The following is a 17,561-nucleotide window of genomic DNA, read 5'->3' as shown; positions in this document are numbered from 1 at the left end:
CAATAAACATATAAAATATGATCTGTTTCACTAAAATTAGAGAAATACAAATTAAAACAATGAGATTCCCAACCCCTCCTTTTGCCTATGTGACAAAATTGAGGAGCTAGGTAATATCCTATGTAAGTAAGGATTTATTGGAGAGTAGGAGGATATGCATAAACACAGTTGGAGGGACTGTCAAATGGTAAAGACTTTTAAAAGACAATTTGACAGGATTGATTAAAGTTTTAAATGCAAATGTCCTTTGAACCTGTAACTCCACTTCTATTTATCTGTACTAGAGAAATAGTCACATAGCACATGAAAAGGCATGAAAAGGCATGTTTCAGAATATTGCAGTTGGGTTTTGTTTTTTGTTTTTTGTTTTTTTTGGTATTGTAAGTGGTGTCGGTAATAAATTGAATAAATAGATTGTGGTATAGCTGTGATGAAGGAATGAATAAAAAAATGAATATGCCATGAATGAATGAGAAAACAGTATGCTCTGGGTTCTTTACATATCAGGTCATTTATGGCTATATTTTGTTTGTTTGTTAAACTGCTGCACAGTATGCTACAGGATGGGTATACTCTTTAATTTATTTAACTGTTTCCTTATTGATGGCTCTATGTGTATGCTAATGCATAGAAATGCATAACTTTAAATTGTGGGGATGCCTGGGTGGCTCAGTCGTTAAGCGTCTGCCTTCAGCTCAGGTCATGATCCCAGGGTCCTGGGATCGAGCCCCGCGTCGGGCTCCCTGCTTCGTGGGAAGCCTGCTTCTCCCTCTCCCACTCCCCCTGCTTGTGTTCCCTCTCTCGCTGTGTCTCTCTCTGTCAAATAAATAAATAAAATCTTTAAAAAAAACAAACAAACTTCAAATTGTGCATCAAATTGTGCATAGTGTCCATCTGGAGGATGGAATGAGATTGGATGGGGAAGAGCAGTTACAGAGGATTTTCATGTTTAATTGTATATGTACCTTTTTGAAACTTTTAAATAATAATATGTTTATACTTTAATGTGAAAGTCAGTTTTTGATAATAGGACTCAGAAATTCAACCAGAGGGATGCCTGCATGGCTCAGTCGGTTGTGTCTGCCTTTGGCTCAGGTCATGACCCCAGGGTCTTGGGATCAAGTCCTGCATCTGTCTCCCTGCTCAGCGGGGAGCCTCTTTCTTCCTCTGCCCCTCCCCCAACTTGTTATCTCAATCTCTCTTTCTCTCTCGCTCTCTTGCTCAAATAAATAAATAAAATCTTAAAAAAAAAAACTCAACCAGATTGAGATAAATAACCAATAAGCAAACAATAACAAGCCTTCCTCTTCATCTTGTCCCTCACTCGCTGTGAACTTTTCCTTGCCAGTCGGAGTGAGATGAGTGGAACCCGAAGTCTCTAGCAACTGTCCTCACTTCCTGCAACTGCAGTAAAAATCCTTGGAACAACTACTCCAAACATAGGATTTTCACAGTTCTATTGAGTCCAGAAAGCCCTATAAAAAGGCATTAAAATAATTATAAAATATAATCATATCATAATTGTGATATAACATAGCATAATACAATTGATATAATATAATATTTTAAAAAAGGAACTAACTGTAAAGGGAAGTACCGTAAGTGATACCAGGATGGAAGAATGGTCCTAGCTCCTCCCCAAATCTCACATCTTGGATTCCTGGCTACTATGTTTTGGGTATTTTTATTTGAAAGCTGATGGGAGAGATGTAGGAGATTATTGAATTCCTGGACAGTTAACTCTTCCCCGGATTATTTACTTTTTGGATTATTCCTAGCACCTTTTAAATTCCAAAGGGATTTTCCCCAACCGTGAAGCATTCTTCTGAGTCATCAACCCACCTTCAATAGGTAGGAGTTCAAGGAATGCAAATTCATTTTCTATTAGCCTAAACAAACACAATTAGAAAGGAAAAATCCCTGAGGCAGAGAACACCTATCAAAGCCAGATATAAATTACCTTTTGACCACGGTAATCAGGGAAATAAATGAGAAACCAACGTAATTATCTTTTTAATCTCTAGAGGAAAATGTTTTAATGTTTTCTTTTATAGATTTCTTAAGCATTTTATAATCCTAGGGTTCTTTTATATTCATTTTAAATCACTGTTCTTCAACCTGAGCTCATTCTCTTTTTGTGGGCAGCAATGAAAGTAAATGAGCTAACCTCAGTCATTCTAAATGTGCTTCCCATCCTTGCCAATGCACGGACATGATAATCTTATGCTTTTTAATTTAATTGTTTGCATATATATTCTTTTCACACTGATTTAACCCACATACTTATTATTCTTAACATCACTTTGATATTTTATAATGATAGCTACCATGTCTACAATGAGGCATGCACCTTATTAAGAATTTTATACATATAGCGGGGCGCCTGGGTGGCTCAGCCGTTAAGTGTCTGCCTTCGGCTAAGGTCATAATCCCAGAGTCCTGGAATCGAGCCCCGCATCAGGCTCCCTGCTTAGTGGGAAGCCTGCTTCTCCCTCTCCCACTCCCCCTGCTTGTGTTCCCTCTCTCACTGTGTCTCTCTCTGTCAAATAAATAAATAAAATCTTTAAAAAAAAAAAGAATTTTATACATATATTATTTCATTTAATCCTCACAACAACCCTACAATTTAGATATAATTATTCTTAATGTATAAATGAGGAAATTGAGAAGTTGTTAGTGGTGGAGCTGGGATTTAGTGATTTATTTTTAAAAAGTATTAGAAATAGGGGCACCTGGGTGGCTCAGTTGGTTGGGCGACTGCCTTCGGCTCAGGTCATGATCCTGGAGTCCCGGGATCGAGTCCCGCATCGGGCTCCCTGCTCGGCAGGGAGTCTGCTTCTCCCTCTGGCCTTCCCCCCTCTCATGTGCTCTCTCTCTCTCTCTCTCTCAAATAAATGAATAAATAAAATCTTTAAAAAAAAAAAAAAAAAAGTATTAGAAATAATAGAATACTGTATGTGAGACTTCCAATGGCCTCATTCCCAAATCCACCATCAATCTGTAATGCCATACTTTCTCTTATCATGTTGAGATATTACAGTTTGCATAGCTGATTCCCTATTGTTAGGCATTTTTGGTTATTTCTGATTTCTTACAGTGATAATAATATCGCATGAAAATTTTTTTGTAACCGTAATCGTCCTGGGTCCCCATGTAGCTCAGTTTCTACAGAACCACAGAGCACTGCCTAAAAGTAATTTTAAAATGAATTCCAATTTTCACTTCGTGTTTCAAAGAAAAATCACAGCAGAACCAGTTTAAAACTCTTGACAGTATTTATCAGGTCTCCCTTTGTTAAATAACAGAAATTCAACTGAGTAATTTAAAAGACTAAATTGACTCTGTTGATCAATTTGTGAATCAGGTAGCATCCTGTCTAGCAAATAGAAAGGAGCTCTGTTGAGCTACAGAAAAGGACAGGTTTTGGAAGGTAGAGAGAACCTAACAATGGAAATTATTAGCAAAGAACACATTGTTTTAGGTAAGGTTGCTTTCCTAAGGGGAATGGAAGGGGTCTATTGGTAAATTTCCTAGTGCTGACTAGGAAATTCCATGTTGACTGGTTAAAGGTTATATTCCTGGGGGATATATAATACTACAATTAGGTTAGTATTAAATCTTGGTTTGCTAACATGGGGCCCTTAACATAAATGACTCCATTTTGTACTATGGTTTTCTTTTTAATACCTTCCTTCGTTCCTCAGTTCTCTCACAGTCTCTAATTGCTGTCGAGGCAATGGCATTCTGAACCCCCAAACTCCCAACAAGCCAAAAACCTAACTGCTTTTCTCTCTCTTCACACTTCCCCCTTGGTTCTTGATTTTATAGATCAGTGTGGTTTCTCTGGCATGGTTCTTCCCCTGGCCCAAGTCATTCTGCTCTGGCTTCTCTCTTCATTCTAATAATCCATCCCAAAAGGAAAGAAAACCCCCATTGTGAGAGCTGGAAATATGAATTGTGCAGAAATAGGGAGAGGAGAAATCAGGAAACACTCGCACATGAATAGATTTTATTCATTTATTTGTACGTTGAGGTTTTGGGTTTTTCTTCCCTGCCACGAGCCCACTATCAAGGCCCCTACATGAGTTGTGTCTTTCCACAACGTCAGAATTCTAAACTCAATGACATGTTACTGTGCATTTAACTTGGCTTCATACACAACACACAAAACAAAGTACCATACAAAAATCACACAACAGAGAAGCTATAACAAGGGGCAAGAAGTTACTGAACCAAATGTGAGGTCAGTCCCTGAACGCACAATTGAGGTAAGGCCTCGGTCCAGTCTAGGTCAGCTCTCAGCTCATACTGCTTATTATGTTCAAGCAGTGGACAATCTCTCTGATGTTTAAGATCAATCAGGCAAGGCCTTCGGTCAGTACGGTCAGAAGTGGAAGGCTCAGTGTCTGCAGAGTCTGACAGTCTGCTGCAGAAATCCTCTGTTTAAAGGAGTTTAATCAGTCTGGGGCCTTTGCAAGACTCTCCTGGTTCTAGTGATTATCAGCTCTTGGTTCTTCCAGGTTCTCCAGCCTTATTGATGATCAGTTCTTAGTACTGCCAGTCTGTGCTGGTTTTGGTGATATCTGGTCTCAGCTGCAACATCCTTGGCTGCTTATGTCCCTGCTTGACATGAGTGACTCCATCTTGCTCGCTACATCCCCCCTTGAATAATAGTTTCTAAACTGAGATTCCTGGATCATGAAATAGATCTATAATAGTGAATAGTTTTGATCAAGAAGTCTTCTTGCCAATTAAAAAAATACATCATAGGGCGCCTGGGTGGCTCAGTTGGTTAAGCGACTGCCTTCGGCTCAGGTCATGATCCTGGAGTCCCTGGATCGAGTCCCGCATCGGGCTCCCTGCTTGGCAGGGAGTCTGCTTCTCCCTCTGACCCTAACCCCTGTCATGTGCTCTCTCTCATTCTCTCTCTCTCAAATAAATAAATAAAAATCTTTAAAAAAAAAAAAAAAAACATCATATGACTATAATGAAGTTGACTTGTCATGCTTTATATGCCTTGTTAGGTAGTCAGTGTATTTTATGATTACAACTAAAGTTCCTTATAAAATTCTCACTAGCTTATGACAACCATAGAAAATATCTATATGTGAAATGCAATAGTATACAAAATACAGGTCGCTCTAAACTTTCCTATTTTTCTTCTCTAAAATGGGCTAAGGAAAAAAAGAGAGGTTTAGACCTCCAGTAAAGTGGCTCATTCGATTGGTGGGTGTTCCCATAAGAGCCTTTCTTTTGGTTTTGGCCAGCCCTCGAATTCTTATCTTTGATCAGTCATTGATCTTGGGACTGATTTAGGGTTATCTCTGGGGAAAATAGTGAAGTAACCAAAGCTTTTGTTTGGCATGCCCCAGATTACTCTGGCATCTACTTCGTGTCTCTGGCACTTCCCCCCCGCCCCACCCCCCAGGTCTTCCTATTGACATATTCTCTCCAATCAATCATTTACACATTAGTGGGACTTTAACCCTTCTCAGGGATATTTGCATAGTATACCTTATCTCCAATGGTGAATGCAAAGCTTTGTTTCTGGTCCTGGAGTTTGGCACTTAGGAGCTAATACAGAAACTCTGGCCAGAGAGGGACTGCCCAGGTGCTTTCTCTTGGGGAAAAAAAAAAAAAAAGTATATATATATATATATATATATATATATATATATATGTATATACACATTTTTAAAGATTTTATTTATTTATTTGACAGAGGAGAGAGAGAGTGAGAGAGCACAAGCAGAGGGAGCAGCAAAAGGAGAGGGAGAGGGAGGCTCCCCTGCGGGGCTCAATCCCAAGACCCTGGGATCATGACCTGAGACGAAGGCAGACGCCCAACCGACTGAGCAACCCAGGCATCCCTGAAATTATATTTTTAAGTATATATTTTCTCAGTTTATGAATATGGCCAGCTCGCAACTTACTGTCCTTATGTAACTACAAGTTCTGAGGTCAAGTGCACTTCTGTGTACACACTCACGTCTTGCACATGCTCACATGTATAAATGTGAGAAAGGACAGGTAAGTGGCAAAACATCAAATTTAGTAATTAGGGGAAGATATACATGCTATTCATTAGGAATAAAATATTAAACTCAATTCTATGCCATTCTTATCCCTTCCTCTAATGAATCTCTGGTATCAGACTGAAACTGCACAATTTTTTTAATCTTTCTTTTTTCCAGTTTGATAAATGGACAGACTCTCAACGGAGAAGAATCTTGACAGGCCTGTTAGAACGTTGCTCCCTGTCACAGCAAAAGTTCTGCTGTCGAAAGCTTCAAGAAAAAATTCCAGCAGAAGCTCTGGATTTTACTACCAAGCTTCCAAGGGTGTTATCTTTATACATCTTTTCTTTCCTGGACCCCCGAAGCCTTTGTCGTTGTGCACAGGTAAAGGCAAAGAATCAGTATACAATGTTTTGTAGTGATAGCCTAGAAAATTCTAAAATGAGAAAAAAAAAGCGCATATGCAAAACCAAGAAATAGATGAGATGGTCAATATGTGTAGTCTATATAGTTTGAATTAACCCCGGTCTTCTTTGTGCCTCTGTATTTAGTGCTCAAAAGTAGTTGTAAAATGATGTAAGACATCATTAGTGTCCACAGAATGGTATTTGCTGGTTGGAGAGACAAACATATATATGAAATGGTTCATCAGCAGGGTAGTCTTATACTGCATAGCATACAACTAGAAAACAATTCTAAATTGTATCGTGTAGGCTATTCATAAACAGAAAACCTCAAAATAAGGTACTAGTGGGGTATGTACAAAGAGTACAAGACTAAAAGAGTTCTGGGGGCACCTGGGTGGCTCAGTCGGTTAAGAGTCTGCCTTCGGCTCAGGTCATGATCCCAGGGTCCTGGGATCAAGCCCTGCAGGGGAGCCTCCCTCTCCTCCCTCTGCCCCTGTTCGTATGCTCTCTCTCTCTCTCTCACTCACTCTGTCTCTCAAATAAATAAATAAAATCTTTAAAAAAAGACTAAAAGAGTTCAGAGTGAGTAGACTCGCTTCCAGTGGCCTTGGAAAAGGGGCTGACTGTTGTTTTCCTACAAATAAATCCATGGTCTATTAAAGTATACTCCAATTCCTTACAAGGTAAAACTGTTAGCCATTTTGTTGAGAATTTTCGTAGAGTCTGGTAACACGGGAAATTACTTGTTACCACGTGTTCACAGATGTGTAACATAATTTTAGTCTTTAAAATTAAGAAAATGAATGCAGTAAGAAAGAGGAGTTACTCAATAAATGGTTTTGGGACAATTGGGCAGCTGTCTGAAAAAAGATTCTAGTAGGATAAAAGATTGGTATGAAATCAAGGGAAACCATTAAAGTACTCAAAGAAAACATAGGCAAGGAGGCCTTTGTGAGTATAATACCCTAAAACCTTAAAAGAAAATAGACAATTTGGGATGCCTGGGTGGCTCAGTTGGTTAAGCGGCTGCCTTCGGCCCAGGTCATGATCCCAGCATCCTGGGATCAAGTCCCACATTGGGCTCCTTGCTCAGCAGGGAACCTGCTTCTCCTTCTCTCTCCTTCTGCTTGTGCTCTCTCTGTCAAATAAATAAAATCTAAAAAAAAAAAAAGAAAATACACAATTTAAGGGCACCTGGGTGGCTCAGTGGGTTAAGTATCTGCCTTCGGCTCAGGTCATGATCTCAGGGTCCTGGGATTGAGCCCCACATCAGGCTTCCTGCTCAGTGGGGAGCCTGCTTCTCCCTCTCCCTCTGCCCCTCCCCCCTGCTTGTGCGCACTTCTCTCTCTCTGTCAAATAAATAAATAAAATCCTTAAAAAAATAAATAAATAAAATTTTTTAAAAAAAGAAAGAAAGATTCCCTTTGATCCGGCAGTTCCCCTTCTTGGAGTGCCTCGATATGCAAAAATTGTCTGTATAAGAATACTGCAGTATTGTTTGTAATAGCAGAAGTTTGGAAACATTGGAAATGTCCACCATTAGGGGACTGGTTAAATAAATTGCAACAGTCTTTAAGATTGATCATCAGCGAAAAAAGCAAAGGTGCAGAACTGTCCTACCACTTTTGAAAGAAAGAAGAATATATGCATTTTATTAATATAGGCCTAGAATGTTCCTGGAATGACACACAGGAGCTGTAGCAGTGGTTACATCCAGTGAGGGGAAGCAGTGACCAGAAGATGGGGATGAGAGAGACTCTCTTTTACCGCATGTCTCTTTGGATCTTTAAATTTAGTATTAAGGTACATATATTACTTATTCCAAAAATGAAACATTCCTTAAAAGAGCATAGCATTCTAAATGTCCAATAGTAAGAGACTATCATATAACCATATGATGAATTATTGTGTGGCCATTAGAAAACATGTTTTCCAAGAACAAAGATGCTTATAATATGTGAAATGAAGAAAGCACAATTTAAAATTGTATATATAGAATTTCCCAATTTTGTTTCCTATATGCTTAGGAAAAAGAAAAAAACTCTGTCAGGTTGTTAATAAAGGTCATCTCTGATTGATGGGGTAATGGGTATTGTTTTTCTTGAAAATTCTTGGAATTTTCCAAGTTTTGCACAATGAGAATGTTATCATTGGAGGGAAATGTTATTTGAAATCACTAATCCTGTCATATATGTGTATCATATGTCAGTCTTGCAAGATCTCAGCATTACATTTGTTCCCAGCCCTGCCTGTGAGGAAGACACAGGCAGTTGTCCTTCAGATAGATTTAAACAATAATGCCATTGCACTAAGATGACCTTTGAACTGTTTAAAAAGATGGGGGGGGCTGATAATTTTGAAAGCTCCTACCTACCCTTTTTTTTTTTTAAAGATTTCATTTATTTGACAGAGAGAGACACAGCGAGAGAGGGAACACAAGCAGGGGGAGTGGGAGAGGGAGAAGCAGGCTTCCCTCAGAGCAGGAAGCCCTATGTGGGGCTCGATCCCAGGACCCCGGGATCATGACCCAAGCCGAAGGCAGACGCTTAACGACTGAGCCACCCAGGTGCCCTTCCTACCTACCCTTCAACTCTCCTCATTCCTGTCTACTTTAAAACAAACAAAAAACACCGAAAAGCAAAAACAAAACATACAAAAGCCTTATCGACCCTGGGGGAATCAAAACCAACTTAATACCCAGGTCAAAACAAGATGTAAGGAAAAATGAAGAAAAGGGTGAGAATTGAGAAACTTTTCTCCTCATCCCCTCCCTGCAAAACCTCACCTTTCTGCTGAATTCTGAGTTAATTAACCATATGGGGATTAAAGTCGATGTTGTTTCATTTCTGCGTTGAACAAAGTAGATGTGATTTCTGTTCCTGCCTGCGGGGCTCTGTCAGATTCTCTACCCTTTTTCGTCCTTCAGCTCCTGAACCTGTTATTTCTTGTAATTGTGCCCTCCCCTCTCCTGTATGTGTCCTCTTCAGCACAGAAAACAATGCTAAACATAATGGAACTCAGCACTTGGTGGATGGAATGAGGGAGAATGGGAGGGCCAGATAAATGGATGTATATTACAGTGTTCTGCCCTTTCTTCTTTCTTTCTTTCTTTTGTGTGTGTGTGTGTGTGTGCGCTCAAAAATTATTAATGATTTAATTAGTGTTGAAAAAGAAGCCAGTTTTCCAAGGATGAAATTTGTGTTGGAAGGTTAGGTGTCATCGTTGCAACTCTTACAACCAAGGCACAGAACCCGTAGTCTGAACTTTATACATGATCTTGACCCTAGTTTTCAGCAAGACTTGTTCAAAATCTGGACTAAGTTATTGTAAACACTGCTGCACATAGTAGGGTCACCACCATCATTTGCTGGATGTGTGAAATTGACCATAACACTGGGGGAATGGCATGTACAGAGCTAGTAGTGTATGCTTTATGGAATCTTAAAGGCTATATGGGACACACCATATGATACCAGTAATTGCTTTCTGTTTATAAAATTTCTATTTAGTAAAATCATAAGAATGGAGAGAAAATGGAAGCATACCAAAATATGAGTAAACAATATGCAGATCTGAGTTTCTATAACCCTCATATAACTTTCAACTTCAGGAACTTCTAGGAAGCTCCAAAATCTATCTGAGCCACAGTCCTCTCGTTTGCAACCTGCCTCCTTACAGGGGATGGTTAATAGGTACTTGATAAATATTAGTTGACTCTGAATCTAAGTGTGATTTAACATTTAAAGAAAATCCTTCTGCCTGGGTAGGGAGCACTTCAGGTAGGTAACTTTTTAAGCTTTGATTTGGAAGAAAAAGTTATCTCGGGTCTAGGGTGACAGCTGAAGACCTAGAGAAAATGGACATGCAGACTGAGTAGGGCTTTTTTTTCCTTTCCAATTGTTTTTCCAGGTGAGCTGGCACTGGAAGAATTTAACTGAGCTGGATCAGCTCTGGATGCTCAAATGTTTACGATTTAACTGGTACATCAATTTCTCTCCAACTCCCTTTGAGCAGGGTATATGGAAGAAGCACTACATTCAAATGGTAAAAGAACTTCATGTTACCAAGCCTAAGGTAAATTTGGGGCAAAAAGCAACAAACATACAAATATCGGCTATTTAGGAATACGGAAGAGGGGTGGTGAATGGGTTAAACAGGTGATGGGGATTAAGGAGGGCACTTGTGACAAGCACCGTGCACCAGGTGTTGTATGGAGGTGTTGAATCACTAAATTGTACACCTGAAACTAATATCACACTGTATGCTAAATGGAATTAAAAAAAAAAAGATGGGGTGCCTGGGTGGCTCAGTTGTTAAGCGTCTGCCTCTGGCTCAGGTCCTGATCCCAGAGTCCTGGGATCGAGCCCCACATCCGGCTCCCTGCTCGACAGGAAGCCTGCTTGTGTTCCCTCTCTCGTTGTCTCTGTCAAGTAAATAAATAAAATCTTTTAAAAAAAAAAAAAGGAATTCTAGAACTAAGAAGTTGGGGAGGGGAATAATGAGTATACTAATGTTCTTTTTAATCTAGAAACTAAGCAATGTAAGCAAAGGAAATACACTATTACTTCAAAATTCTCCTTTTCTGAGAACTCGATAGCCTTTTTCAAGACATCCATGTTAGCTGAGAACCCTCATCAGACACTTTTAAACCAGCAGTTTCCCAAGAGGTTAGGACCATGGAGCTGCTCACTCTGTTCGGATTCCTGGATTTCCGGATCTCTGACTCACACGCCAGGCAATTCTGACACTGGGACTCTGTGGGTATTGTGCAGTATTTGCTATCAATGGGTCATCAAATTCTACTTTATTAATTCAAATTTTCTGATTCTACCGGGTGAGCTAAAGGTTATTTTTATATCATTTATAAAGAAAAGTTTTCCAATAAATCCATAATTTTGGGAGGGAATAATGAGTATACTAAAGTTCTTTTTAATCTAAAAACTAAGCATGTAAATCATTTACATATAATGATAAAAAGTAAATAATGCAAGAATAATTTTTCTAGTTGTTTTCTCTGCATTATAACCAATGTTTATGTTCATTCTTATAGTCACAGTTAATTAGATAACTCATGGGAAGATTTTATGAGCCTTTTCTTTATGGTATGATCTATACACATGCAGAGCTATGCATCGTTTTGTACAATAAATGAGTTCCTGAAAAATTATGTGTAAATTAAAAATTTTTTAATGATTTTTAAAACCACAGGGGTATCATATTCTATGAAAAAATTGCAGTGAATCCTTTTAAAAATGAAGAATCCTTTTGAAAGATGAATAGTCAACTCCTAGCTTGTTCATTTAGGTTTAGTTTTATTGTTTTAAAGTAGAATCCATCTACATTTAGTATAGTAATAAACTATGCATAATTAATACTGTTACAATTGCAATGATAAAACTAGCCTTTCTGATTTCAGTAATTGGTGTGCTCCATGAGGATGTCTTTTAAAAAGGAAACTTAAACTGCAGTGATGGAAAAAGTTATTTTAAAAATTGCCATAGCTATAATTTCTTTTCGAGATTTGATAAGGCTTTTCTTGACTCTCATTTTCAGTTAGGGGCAGGGAATGGCATTCAATAGCTGAAGCTTGGGCCATTCTGGGGCAGAGAAGAGAAAAGTGATTAACCAACTTGTACAGGGAAAAGAGGCTTTGAGTATTATTTATAAAACCGCTTGAGGGGCACCTGGGTGGCTCAGTCGTTAAGCATCTGCCTTCGGCTCAGGTCATGATCCCGGGGTCCTGGGATCGAGCCCCGCATTGGGCTCCCTGCTCTGCAGGGAAGCCTGCTTCTCCCTCTCCCACTCCCCCTGCTTGTGTTCCATCTCTCGCTATATCTCTCTCTGTCAAATGAATAAAATCTTTAAAAAAAAAAAAAAAACCGCTTGAAAGCTTTGTCTTCACCCATAATTCTTTTCTATAAAATGTGCATAACTATATTTTAAAATGATGATTCATTCTGATGCAAGAAAATTGCCCCCTCTTTGCTTAGTATTAAATTTCTTTAGGGAACACTTTGTTATATTGAAAGTTAGTTTTTCGGGCGCCTGGGTGGCTCAGTTGGTTAAGCGACTGCCTTCGGCTCAGGTCATGATCCTGGAGTCCCGGGATCGAGTCCCACATCGGGCTCCCTGCTCGGCAGGGAGTCTGCTTCTCCCTCTGACCCTCTCATGCTCTCTCTATCTCATTCTCTCTCTCAAATAAATAAATAAAATCTTAAAAAAAAAAATATTAAAAAAAAAAAAAAAAAGAAAGTTAGTTTTTCTGTTTAATAAATAGACCTAAGTCAGAAAGACTAAGGAGTCATGTGACTAAGGTTAATAAAGTCATGTGACTAAGGTTAAAAAGTCAACTGTCAGCCCTGTGCATACTTGAGTAATTTGGGTAATTCCGTGTGAGGTTGCTCCAGTGATGGTGAACATAGGCAGCCACTGGATTAGAGCATAATTTACCTTTACTCAAGCACCTTCCCTGGTTCCCTTTCCCTCAACACCCTGTACCTGGCAGGTGCTCCAGCAGAGCTTTTGAAAGCATTTTATGAGCAAATGGTTGTGGCTAATTTTAGTTTCCCCAACCTTAAAATGAGAGCACTGGACTAGAATGATCTTTATAACTGTCTGTCAGGCTATGCTATATCTACTCCAAACAGCATAATTTCAAAAAGTCTTCATCTAGAAAAAGAGGAGTAAGTTGAACCCAAAGTGGATAGAAAGAAGAAGTAATAAAGAGCTAAGATCAATGAAATTAGAACAAACAATGGAGAAAATCAGTGAAACCAAAGCTGCTGCTTCAAAAACATAAATAAAATTCCTAAGTTTCTAGGTAGGCCGATGTAGGAAAAAAGAGAAAACATAAATTACTAGTAACAGAAATGAAAGAGGGGGCATCACTACAGATCCTGTAAACATGAGAAGGATAATGAGAGAATATTATGAACAAGTCCATGTCACTAAATTCAACCACCTGGATGAGATGGACAATTCTCGAAAATACAGATTACAAAACAGTCTCACTAGGAAATAGGAAACATGAATAAATCTTTATCAACTTAAAAATCAAATTCATAATTTTCCACAAAACTCCAGACCCAGATACCTTCACTGGTGAATTCTATCACACATTTAAGGAAGAAATATCAATTCTATGTAAACTCTTTCATAAAATGGAGGACGAGGGAATGCTTCCCAACTCATTACCTTTATTCCAAAACCAGATGGGGCCTTTACAAGAAAACAAAACAAAATCACAGATTAATATCCTTCATGAACGTAGACATAAAAATCCTTTAAAAATATTAACATATTAAATCAAGTTCTATACAAAGAAAGAATAATACGTGATGACCAAGTAGGAAGTATCCATGGAGAGTAAGGTTGGCATAATATTAAAAAATTTAACCAGTGTAATTCACAGAATAAAAGAGAAAAGATGTATGATCATTTCAGTATATGCAGACAAAAGCATTTAACAAAAGTTCAACATCATGATTTTAAAAATTCTCAAAGATTTTAGGTGAAGCAAACAAAAATTTTGTTTACTTAATACAGAAAAATCATCAGTTTTCATTATATCCTCTTTTGTTAGTGTCAACCGTCTTTTTCAGAATGGATAATGTTTATTTATATATAATTACTAGCACTTATGCCTAAATTTTTCCCCCTGAAACTTTTTATCATGTATTATTTATTCCCAGTAGTATTAAACTAAGCCTTCTTCAGCAAAAACAGCTTTTGTTCAGTATAAGCTCAGAGAAATGAAAGGAATGTCCATGCTAAATGAGACCTGAACAAAATATTGAATACCAAACCAATAATGAGCTATCAATTATATAAATATAAAATGTCGTCTTAATTTACTAAACTACAATCATTTATTAAATTAGTAAATATTTATTAAATACTGTTTTGTGCTAGGTGCTGAGTATAATGATCCTAACCCTGCTTTCAAGGAGCCGAGTCTAGTGGCCTAGGACATAGACAAACACATAATTACAACAGAAATATATACAAAGAACAGTTGAAACGGATAAGAAACTCATCCTGCTTGAAGGGATGGGGGAATTTCTTAATTATCACAAACAATTCAAGCAAACCAATTTACCACGCAAAGCTTCCCTAATCTCTTAAAGAACAAAAATTAAGCCTTTAATGGCTTCTCAACATACCATTACCACTTCCCTTAGGTTACAACCACATAAAAACCTTATGAATTTCACACACAAAAATAGACTTTCCATTTGGGAAATTAAAGCAAAAGTATTCTTTGAGAGCAGTTAAGATTTTGATAACTGATAAAATCTACAGTCTACCTCTGTATGACTCAAAGTTGTCCCTACGTGCTACAGATAATTAAGCCTGGAGTACTATTTTTTGAAATGTGTACGTTTTTATGAGTCAATTAACTGCAATTGTGGAAAACTTACACAATGATGTGGTAGGCGTGGTGGCAGTCCAGGATAGAGAGGGTTAGTACAAGGACTTGAAGCAAAACAGTACTAGATTCACATTCTGACCCTCTGTCTTACCACTTAGGTAGTAGTGGGCAAGTTCATTGGCTTATTCCATCTTCAGTTTCCTCTTCTGTAAAATGGGGTAGTAACTATTACCTTTTAGAGTTATTATGAAGGTTAAATAAAATAATGCATGAAAACTTCCTGAGACAGTACTTGTCACATACAAGGACTCCTGGGGTGGTGGCTGCTATAATTGTCACCATGATCATTGCAGTCGTGATGATGATGATGATGATGATGATGATGATGGTGGTGGTGGTATGATGATGTTTTATTGTTGTAATTATTATGATGTTTTAAGAACAGAAATAATTAATTTTCTTCTTCCAGACACCTCCAAAAGATGGGTTTGCCGTTGCCAACGTTCAACCAGTTACAAGCAATTCTGCAGAGGAAAAGCAGTCCCCTGCATCAGCTTTCAGGTCCTCTTCCTCTTTGAGAAAGAAAACCCACCCAGGGGAGAAAGAGCTCCCACCCTGGAGATCTTCTGACAAGCATCCAACTGATATCATTCGCTTTAATTACCTGGACAACTGTGACCCCATTGAGCAAATCTGGCAAGGGTGAGAAATTCCATGCTCTTCTTTGTTAGAAACAATTTGCAGGCACTTAAGTATATGAAAAGAGGAAAAAAGCATTTCTTGTGAAATACAAATGCTTTTCAATACATAGAAGCAAAAAGTCATTGAAAAGTAAATGAACCATTATTGGTAAATTTACCCTGTTCATCAGGATTTGTTTGCATTTTGTAGCTATCATGATTTAACATTACAGCTTCTTTTAATATTTAATACTTCAAATTTCCATCTAGCACCATAGAGTTCATTCTGGTCTTTTCCTTCATATCTGCACCTCCCTTCTCTGACAAGGAGAAACCTGGCTCTCATGTTTATTTATACAAATTATATATGTACATATAATATATAATCAAAACTATATATGTACATATATAACTTGTATAAAAATTGTATACTATATAATATAATATGCACATATATATAAACAGTATATATTTACTTACCAGTTCTGAAAGTAATCTCAAAATTGCTGACCCATTTCATTATTAAAACAAATCTGCAGGGATGCCTGGGTGGCTCAGTTGGTTCTGTGGCTGCCTTTGGCTCAGGTCCTGATCTCAGTGTCCTGGGATCGAACTCTACGTTGGGCTCCCTGCTCAGAGGGGAGTCTGCTTCTCCCTCTACCCCTCCCCCTTGCTTGTGTGTTTGTGTGTGTGTGCGCGCGCGCTCTCTCTCTCTTTCAAAAAATAAAATATTTTTAAAAAAAGATTATTTATTTATTTATTTATTTGAGAGAGAGAGAACACAGCAGGGAGGAGGGGCAGAGGGAGAGGGAGAGGCAGACTCCCCACTGAGCAGGGAGCCTGACACGGGGCTCGATTCCAGGGATCATGACCTGAGCAAAAGACAGACACTTAACTGACTGAGCCATCCAGGCATCCCTCATTTATGACTTTAAAATATTGGGAATAACTTAAGTTTTCCTACATGGAGAGTATCTGTTAAATAAACTATGTATGGTGCATTCACATGATGGAGTATTAGGCAACTGTAAAAATGAGGACGAACTCTATGAACTGGTAAGGAGTGAAAGGGTAAGTTGTTAAGTGAGAAAAGCAAGTGTCAAGGGAGCACCTACAGTATGCCACCCATAGTACAGAAAGAAGAGAAAGTAAAAAAATATACATCTGCATCTGTATACACATATGTACCTGTTAATCCACACATGTATGCGCATGTACAGGATAAACGAGAAATAGAGGAAACAAATTTTGAAAGGTTTTAAAATGTTTTAATATATCTGCCATGTTTTCAGAATATATTTCAACAGATTAACATCAAGGCAGCCTAAGAGGGGGAGCCACACTGCGTGGGTTCAAATCCAGACTCCCACACTTCTAGTTTTGTGATCCTGGGGAGTTCCTTAACTTCTCTGTGACTTGGTTTCTGCACCTGTAAAATGGCAATAATGGTAACACCTAACTCACACGATCCCTGTGGGGTAATCCTCATGTATGTGACATGATTATGATAGTACCTGACATATAGTAAGTAAGCACTTCTTTTGTAGGATGGTTTCTTAAATTATATGATTTGGCTAATAAAAGAAAGGGTCATCCCAGAAAGTCTGATGACTTGGGGACATTGAGATTACATGTGTATCTCTGGGACTATTGGAGTCCCTTTGGAGGTGAGATGAGAGTGGTATCCCTCATTAGGCAAGACTCAAGCTCTTGGAGGGTGCAGACCATGCCTTACTCATTTTTATATCACAACTGACCAGCTTTGCAATACTCACTAACTGATTTTGAGAGAAGTGTAGCCTTTCAATTCATGAACTTTTTTTTTTTTAAAGATTTTATTTATTTATTTGACAGAGAGAGAGACAGTGAGAGAGGGAACACAAGCAGGGGGAGTGGGAGAGGGAGAAGCAGGCTTCCCACTGAGCAGGGGAGCCTGATGCGGGGCTTGATACCAGGACTCTGGGATCATGACCTGACCTGAGCCGAAGGCAGACGCTTAACAACTGAGCCACCCAGGCGCCCTGTGCTATTCTTTCAACTATTTTGTATGTTGAAACTTCTTAATTAAAAGTTGGGGGAAATTTTT

At 38.4% G+C, this 17,561-nt stretch overlaps 1 protein-coding gene across 7 annotated transcripts in view; it reads left to right on the top strand.

Moving 5' to 3' along the window:
- The window catches only part of FBXO16 (F-box protein 16), a 54,770-nt gene that overhangs the window by 22,125 nt on the left and 15,084 nt on the right, over positions 1–17,561 (top strand). For 6 of the 7 annotated variants that reach the window (XM_032389145.1, XM_032389144.1, XM_032389148.1 and 3 more), the window contains 3 exons: positions 6,195–6,401; positions 10,334–10,498; positions 15,265–15,497. In XM_032389145.1, coding sequence (XP_032245036.1) covers positions 6,195–6,401; positions 10,334–10,498; positions 15,265–15,497 — 605 coding nt within the window. The remainder of the gene's footprint in view (positions 1–6,194; positions 6,402–10,333; positions 10,499–15,264; positions 15,498–17,561) is intronic. The other variant, XM_032389146.1, reaches the window with a different exon arrangement.

The sequence above is a fragment of the Phoca vitulina genome, unplaced genomic scaffold, assembly GCF_004348235.1.
Source record: "Phoca vitulina isolate PV1807 unplaced genomic scaffold, GSC_HSeal_1.0 scaffold53, whole genome shotgun sequence".
Lineage (NCBI taxonomy): Eukaryota > Metazoa > Chordata > Mammalia > Carnivora > Phocidae > Phoca > Phoca vitulina.
The sequence above is the reverse complement of the archived record's forward strand: the minus strand, read 5'-3'. Positions and strand labels throughout refer to the sequence as shown.